This window comes from Bubalus bubalis, chromosome 5 (assembly GCF_019923935.1).
Source record: "Bubalus bubalis isolate 160015118507 breed Murrah chromosome 5, NDDB_SH_1, whole genome shotgun sequence".
NCBI classification, from domain to species: Eukaryota; Metazoa; Chordata; class Mammalia; order Artiodactyla; family Bovidae; genus Bubalus; species Bubalus bubalis.
Genome location: NC_059161.1, coordinates 68,591,389 through 68,600,144, shown reverse-complemented (window position 1 = coordinate 68,600,144; position 8,756 = coordinate 68,591,389). Strand labels below are relative to the sequence as shown.

General features: G+C 37.4%; 1 protein-coding gene across 2 annotated transcripts; it reads right to left on the bottom strand.

Annotated features, from left to right (window-relative positions):
* Positions 1-3,671: 3,671 nt before the first annotated feature.
* Positions 3,672-7,813, bottom strand: RGS1 (regulator of G protein signaling 1). 2 transcript variants are annotated; one of them, XM_006046812.3, is made up of 5 exons: positions 7,696-7,813; positions 7,149-7,229; positions 6,676-6,737; positions 5,185-5,348; positions 3,672-4,493 (listed from the first exon to the last, which is right to left on the bottom strand). In XM_006046812.3, exons 1-5 carry the CDS (start codon positions 7,722-7,724, stop codon positions 4,308-4,310), a joined length of 522 nt encoding a protein of 173 aa, XP_006046874.1. In that variant the 5' UTR covers positions 7,725-7,813; the 3' UTR covers positions 3,672-4,307. The 2 variants fall into 2 exon arrangements, with proteins under 2 accessions (XP_006046874.1, XP_006046873.1); XM_006046811.3 differs by having other exon boundaries at positions 7,588-7,729.
* Between the last annotated feature and the right edge of the window lie 943 nt (positions 7,814-8,756).

The window sequence follows — 8,756 nt, the reverse complement described above, 5'->3', positions numbered from 1 at the left end:
ATCTACCTCAGCCTGCTGTCAGTAGATCCACCACAGCCTGGAGTCAGTAGATCCACCACAGCCTGGTGTCAGTAGATCCGCCACAGCCTGGAGTCAGTAGATCCGCCACAGCCTGGAGTCAGTAGATTGGTTTTGATGTGTGTTGGGCAAGTGGATCCTAGTTTGGTTCCGTAACACTTTTAGGATACTGGTCTCAACAAGACAGGTAGTGGTATTTCTGCAGTTGGGCAGTATATATTGTTGTTGTTATTGTTCTATAGATTGGATTTCATGCAGTCTTGAGGAAATTCTCTTATTCTGTGTACTAACAACATTTATTTATATCTGTGGTAGTTTAAATCAGCTTTTACTCTATTTTTCCCTTCACATATGTCAGAATTTCTTATTTTTAATGACAAATCATCAGAGACTCCTATTAATATAGCCAATCTAGCCTATGTTTGCACACAAAGTAAAAGAAATTTGAACTTTAGTTTTATCCTATATGTGCTAAATGTGTACTTTTTATTGGACTTCATTCAGAGCATCTGATTTCTACCTTCATAGATTCCTACTTTTCTAAAATATACATACTATATTAGGATTAATGTAAAATATGTCTGAGAAAAGTATATTTGTTTTTAATTTTTAGATGAATTGATTTTCATACATACAAATCATACTTATTGTTCACTGCCACTGCTTTACTATCACAATAGAACACTGCATATGAGCTGAGCATCTCAGATGGAGTGAGTGGATCGGATTTCTCTAATCATATTCCTGTAAATAATTTAGTAAAACATCCACACCGTAATAAGCAATGCCAATGAAAAGAAATCTTTTCAAATTTTTTGCAATATCTTGAATCTCTGCAGCCATGGTGACATTTTTTGTCATTTTGAAAATGAAGAAATGTCTTACATGTTTGTTTTGATCATCTGTCCTTAAATTGGATGTCTGTTTACCATGATATCTTATAAAGACAAAGATCAGAACCATATATTTTATGACCAATGTGTGTATTAGACAGTGGCACTTCTAATTCCTCACAGTTTGAAGGGCCTGAACTATTTAACACGACGGCAGTGCTAGAAATAGGTGCAGAGTGTTTTGTGTTTATATAGACTCAGTTCACCTCCAGTAGACATTGAAAATAACTATGTAGTGATATAAGGTGTTAGAAAGCCTTTATGGAAGAGTAATTCTACCTGTGCCTTGAATAATTCATTGGATTTTGAAAACTAGAAGGAGGTAGGAAAAAGCATTTGTAGAGATAGTAGATTAACCAAAGGAAAGTGAAGATGAAGGCTTCTTCAAAAAACACAAGTAATGCAGAGTGATGTCAAGTAGGAAGGATACCTAGAGGGGAGTCATGCAAATTATACCTTGAAGATCTCACTAGGAATGTTTCTAATTCTAGAAAGTGAAATTTATACTCTATATTGTATGTCATGGGAAGTGACATGGCCAGATCTAAGTCTCAGAAAGTGACGTCTGTGGCTATTCAGAGGATGGATTGAAAAGAATAGTCTGGAAGAAAGGAAACAAGTCACATGAATGAGCAAGCAGTGAGATCCCACGTTAGTGTGCAAGGGACACAGAAAAAGAGCAAGTGACATGCCAACTGCAAACATAGATTTTAGAAGGATAACCAAGGGAATTTGGTGATGGAATGAGTAAGGGAAAGAAATACCTGATGATGGTGATGAAACCAGACTTCCCTCCTAAGCCTCTTTTATAATAGTTCTAGCTGCTAAATCATGGAATTAAGTTAAGGTAGAGACATTGAAAAGGAGAGATATTACTTTGCCAACAAAGGTCCGTCTAGTCAAGGCTATGGTTTTTCTAGTGGTATTGTATGGATGTAAGAGTTGGACTGTGAAGAAAGCTGAGCGCCAAAGAATTGATGCTTTTGAACTGTGGTGTTGGAGAAGACTCTTGAGAGTCCCTTGAACTGCAAGGAGATCCAACCAGTCCATTCTGGCGGAGATCAGCCCTGGGATTTCTTTGGAAGGAATGATGCTAAAGCTGAAACTCCAGTACTTTGGCCACCTCATGCGAAGAGTTGACTCATTGGAAAAGACTCTGATGCTGGGAGGGATTGGGGGCAGGAGGAGAAGGGGACAACAGAGGATAAGATGGCTGGATGGCATCACTGACTCGATGGATGTGAGTCTGAGTGAACTCTGGGAGTTGGTGATGGACAGGGAGGCCTGGCATGCTGAAATTCATGGGGTCGCAAAGAGTCGGACACGACTGAGCGACTGAACTGAACTGAACTGAACTGAGAGACAATTTGGATTATCCCGTGGTAATTCAGGAACAGTACTTTTATTTATTTATTTATTTATTTTTATGGTAATTTAAAAAAATTTTTTTTTAATTTTATTTTATTTTTAAACTTTACAATATTGTATTAGTTTTGTCAAATATCGAAATGAATCCGCCACAGGTATATCTGTGTTCCCCATCCTGAACCCTCCTCCCTCCTCCCTCCCCATTCCATCCCTCTGGGTCGTCCCAGTGCACCAGCCCCAAGCATCCAGTATCGTGCATCGAACCTGGACTGGCGACTCGTTTCATACATGATATTATACATGTTTCAATGCCATTCTCCCAAATCTCCCCGCCCTCTCCCTCTCCCACAGAGTCCATAAGACTGATCTATACATCAGTGTCTCTTTTGCTGTCTTGTACACAGGGTTATTGTTACCATCTTTCTAAATTCCATATATAAAACCCATCTACATATTGCACCATTGCTATGTGCTTAATGACAATCTAGTGTGTACTGAGAATGTCCAGAGTATCACATTGTGGTGTGTGGATGGCTGATGATTCAATAATACGTGGGACACGGGGGCATGGGAAAATACAACTTTGCAGGATATGCTGGGCTATACATCATCTTGATTATCTTTATGTAGGTGTTCCTACAGAGCAGTCTTGTGTTCCTATTTAGGTAACACCTAGGACTGCTGAAGACTTGAGGATTTAGGAAATGTCTTCTAGCCAGTGGGGGGCAGTGTTGTGGAGTAGAAGGAGCAGAAATGATGTGGTCAGAAGGTTTATGTATATAATTCCTGGCTTTAGGACTCTCTCTTAACCCCAGGATTCCTGACCCTGAATAACCAGAGCATCTTCAGAATCACCTGGAATTTCCTCTTAAAATATAGATTCTCTACCTTGGGGATTCTGATTCAGTCAGTCTGGAGTAGGGTCCTGAAATTGGTGTTTTGTTTTTTAACATCCTAGGTAATTTTAGTAGTTAAATTTGGGAAATAGCAATTTAATCTTACTAGTTACTGCTTTCATAGGATTGATATAGACATTAAATGAGAAAATACATTTGACTTTTATAAGCTTTAAAACATAATAAACTACTAGTTGTTAATTAGATGACTTGAAATAAAATTCCCATCCCTTTTAAAAAGACTTCTGTTTCTCATCAGTTTGAAGCTTGACTGTATGAGAGCATATTATATTTGTTTGATCTTTATACATTGTGATAGAAGAGAGAAGACTAATTAATTCTGTCCAATACATGCACATAATACATATAATATAAATTAATTGGATGATAGTTTTTGATGTTGAAGAGGTAAAAGAGAGTAGACTTGCTTAAATTTTTGTTAAATCTGAAAAATAAGTGCCAGATTTTAAAGATGGCAAGGAAATATAAACAGAGATCGTTTCTATATTTTTAATACAAAACTCACATTTATTATTGACACTGTGATAATTTAATTTACAAATATATTCTGACTTTCCAACTTTAAGGCAATAGCTTAAGTTAAATACATTGTTCTCTTCTTTATCTCTTTCAAGCCCCCCAAACAATCAAACAAAAAACACTGAAAAACTTTGTCTGCAACAGCAATGGAGATTCTGAAACACAGACTTTTCAAAGTAAAAGAAATTTCAGCAGCTCAGTCCAGTCTCTGTATAACACTATGCAGCATAAATACCACTTGACCTTGAAGCTTACAGCATGTTTTAATGCGTTTCAAAACCTTTTTTCACAGTTTCTGTGTGGCGAGCATTACCCGGCCTTCTCAGTGCTGAGGGATGTTCTAATACGCAGGTCCACTTTATTTTATGACAGTACCACAGCATCTCCTTCCTTCTACCATCTCTAAATGTTCACCTCACACGTCTTCGGCCCTGAGCCTGGATAGCTTCCATGTTAGTCTGTTCTGAGTCATGGGTTCTTCCCTTGGGCCTGTGAGTTGTCCAAAAAGGCCAAAGTGTTCCCCCAGGGAGCCACTCTCTCGCCTTCCTTCTGTACTTGATACCATCACTAATTCCCTCCAGCCAGGAGCCAGTCACTTTAGACTATTAGCCTGAAGGTCATTCAGAAGATTTAAGTATATATTTGATTTGAGGAACCTGGGATATGAGTCCTTTTCCATAAGAGTATATATGATTTTTTGGGCTTCGTCAAAAGACGTGGGTGTTGGTGCTTTAATCTTCTTTGCTGTAGATTCTCGAGTGCGGAAGTCAATATTGATCTAAAAAAGAAATCCACATTAGTTCATATACACTTCCCATTTGTTGTATATTTTATGATGTCACTGTTGCTTTTAAACTATCTGGGGATGGTGGCTCTAAACTGTTATTTAAATCAGCTTGAAGATCTCTTGAATGCCTATTCTAAACATGCCTTTTACTAGGTGTGGAGGAGTTAAAAAGAAATATCACAAAGAGGCAGATATCTTTGTTCCAAGTTAGCTTACAATCTCTCTTAAATATTTATATAAGGTGACACATGTATCAAAAAATGTGATGTGCACATTTACAGGAACACAGGATGCTTGAACCAGGAATATTTAGCATGAAGTGGGCATTACTTCTAACTGGAAATACTTCTGCTGCTGTAATCCATGTATTGCACTAATCCCTCCTTTTCCTAATCCAAGATGAGCCAGCTCATCCAGGGCCCCCTGACACACAGTTCTGGTAATTGTCACCTTACTCCTTACCCCACCCTATCAAGTTAGCTTGTTTTATAAAACCAATCTTTTATTTAATCTTTTCACAGATATAGAAAATTAGATTATCATTGCACTGAACTATAGAAATACACTTAGATATACAGCAGTGAAAATCATGATGCTCAGAAAGGATTTCATCTTGCATCTATGTTGAATGTTATCCTGTATCTAAAGTCCTTTACACATAAGCTGATGGTAATAAACTCACTTGTTTGGCAGCATCTGACTGCACAAATGCCTTATAGATTTTCTCTGCTTTGCAATGCAAATGATCAGACTTTGTTTTTTTATAGTCTTCACAAGCCAGCCAGAACTCAATATTCTCCTCACTGAACTCAGACTTCAGGAAATTTCCAAAGACGTCTTGACCAGCTAAAAAGACAGAGTGAGGGGGTAAGATAAATTAGTTGAGCCAATAAATGAATAACTTGGAGAAATTTTACAAGAAAAATACTAGTATATTCTCTGTGTACAAAGGAGAGAGTTGGCTCCTGCTGAAATAGCTGTTTGTAGAGATGGGAAAGCCTTAGAGATCCCTTCATTTATAGTTATCTGTGGTCAGATTCACTTATCACAGTCACACAGCTGCTTAGTGGTAGCTACAAAACTGTGCTTTACTTTCATCTGCTAATCAAATTAAAATTCTGCTCTGCAGATTAAAAAAGTCTCTTGTACTACCAACCCAGCCAGAATGCAGAGTATTTTAGGGAATAAAATACTGACAAAAGGCATTGATTGCATGCTAATCATTAGCAAATATAATTTCTCCATCCAACTCACATAAGTCAGAAGAGGTGAGGCCTGTATGTTACATATGTATGCTGTACTGATTATATTACTGAGGCCTTTCAATGGGCCATTTCTATAGCATCGTTTGTTTTTCTGAATTGTAAACTAAGGCAGATAATAAGCAGATGAACCAGATTGAACTACTTGATCCCCATGTGAGGGTGTTTGGGAGAAGAGGATCAGCTCCCCGGATAGGGACAAGCTGCCCATCTATGTCCCTGACTGAGGTCCTAATTTTAACAGGATCCCAGTGTCTATGATGAGGGTTAAGGTGAGCTGATTTCATTCACCATCTTCATCAGAAACTCCCCACAAAACTCTGTGGTTTAAAAAGTCTTTTATTATCATATCTATGTTATAATGTGTCATGTTTTATATAATGCGATTATATGCCATGTGTGTCAACCACCTTCAAGGCAGTAAGACACTGCTGTTGAATCCTTGTTGCTCTAAAAATGCCTGCACATAAAAGTGGGCTGAATGAGTGATTTAACGCATATATGAATGGAGAATATAATTAATGGACTGAGTGAATCCTGCTTCTTATATCCCATGGTACAAAAATACATCTTTTAGGTAAGCTTTCAAAATAGTGGTTGAGATGTTTAATTGACTTTTTAAAACTTTAAACTCCAGAAACCCAGCCTAATTTTAAATTTTGCTCCTATAATGACCCCTGGAAGTACCTAGATGCCTGGGCAAATTTTTCTAAAGGGTGGAAGCAGCACTGAGCTCTGAGCCGTGACACCACAGTGAGGCATAACGTGCTGAAGTTGTCAGGGCTGCACAACTGCCAGAGGGCAGCTTTCCACACACCCTCCACCCACAACACTGTACTTTAAGGAGTCTGTTCAATTTGTCTGCACACTGAGATACAGCCAGAGACATCCAACAGTTAATCTGCACTTACTTTGGTTGGCAAGAAGTTTTTCCAGGGATTCAGACCACTGCTTCACTTCATCAGCAGAGAGTCTGCAAGGGGGCAATATTTACATCCATGAGTATTTTTTTGTGTAAGCACAAATGAAATCAGAATGCTGCTGCATTTTGATAATTTCCCAAACTAAGACTCTATGACTAATAAATTTTATTAAAATGTATCTATAAGAAAATAATAATCCACTTAGAATTACTATTGTTATGAAAGTATCTGCCAGTAACATGTGAAAAATATCCAAATATAGTCTAACAGTATAATAAATAGCAAACATATGCACACACATTTGTATTTAATTTACATTGGTACTAATGTAGCTTAATCTCATCAGGCTTGTTCCTTAAAAGAAACAAAGTCCATTATATCAGTATTACTGTCATGTTAGAATATAGAGCTAGTGCATAGGCTGCTTATATAGTGGCAGTTCCATGTATTAGTATACTTACAGGTCCTTGGACTTGGAAGGCTTCATTCCAGATTCCAGATGTGGGATCATAGATCTCAGGTATGCTTTCACATCCATTCCACTACAAAAGACACAAAAGTAAATATTCATGTTTCTTCAGTACAATACCTTTTATTAAAAAGAAAAGAACATGAAGTAAACTTCTCTAAGGAATCATGTCATAATAAAAAAAGCAGATACAATGTATTGCTATATTAAAGAGAGAGCCACTTTTTATGAGCCAAAGTCTGGAAGAATTCCCACTTCATTTAATGCCCTAGCATGATTCAGTTTTAAATACAACCAAATATACTTATAATTCACAGAGGTCCTTGCTCTGATCTAGCTAAACTAAAGGCTCATATTTTCTTCCATTCATTTTCAATCGTTCTGCCATTAAAGATCACCTAAGTCCAAATTCACAAAATGAAGGAACTTACAAAGTCTTGGGCCTCTTTTTCTGCGTTTTGTCATCTAGAAGTGAACGATCAATTCCTTTCAGTTCCTTTGGGTTAGCAGAGAGGAACATGCCTGGCATTTTGTCTAACCTTGGCGTGGAGATGGCTGCTGCTCGCATCGTCTCCGGAGGCAAATGCCTGTGAGTCCGCGTCTCTGCCGCTTTATATAGTAACGGCTCACAGGCCCTCGCTGTGCAGACAAGTCTGTTTATCAAGTGATGTTGCCACAGACGCTGGAAGTTCCCCCTTTCTTGGTGTGTTGTGACGTGTATCTTGAAAAAAAAATGAGCATACAGTGATGTTTGCGGTTGAAACCTAACCAAATGAGACTAGGTCACTTGATTAGACAGAAAGAAAGAAACTGAGGCCTGCAGAGGCGCACACACACACACACATACCACATGTTAAATCACTCTTTGGTTCTAGAGGATGCTTGTTTTTTCATAAAGACTGCATGTTTCAATGAAACGTTTCATTTGGTGGATTTACTGTATCATGGAGACTAGAGAAGGGTCCCCTCCATGATTTGGATAGTCCTTGACTATAAATTCATTTGATCACAATATTTTAAAAGACTTTTTTTTCTTTCAGAAAGCAGTGTATAGAAATACTTTTTAGTTTATTTGTACAATGCATATATCTGGTAGGAAGGAGAGTTGTGAGAAATTACCCTGACTTTTCCCTACTTCACATTTTATTCCTTATTTCTGTGGCAAGAAATTTCCATGTGTTTTCCAAGGTGTGTGCTAGACTTGTGACATACAAGATGATCTTAAGGAGCACATGAATTTTAATATTTAGTTCAAATAAGTAATATATCAAAGTGAGTTTTTTATATACCACTGCTTAGGATAAGAATAAAGTAAAATTAAAAAAACTGCAAACAAAAGAATCATTAACATAAAATATGACATAATATGCAAATACACCGATACAAAAGAATTGCACAGTATCAGGATAAAAACTGCTCATGGTAAAAATAAGAATATATTCAGCCAGGCCAATAATATAATTTTTAGATGATGATTTGAATTTTGGCAGTGTCTCTGGAGAGATATAGTGTAGCTTTAATAAAAATCAAGAATTAAAATAAAACCCCAAGAAAGTGAAAGTGAAACTTGCTCAGTTGTGTCCGATTCTTTGTGACCCCG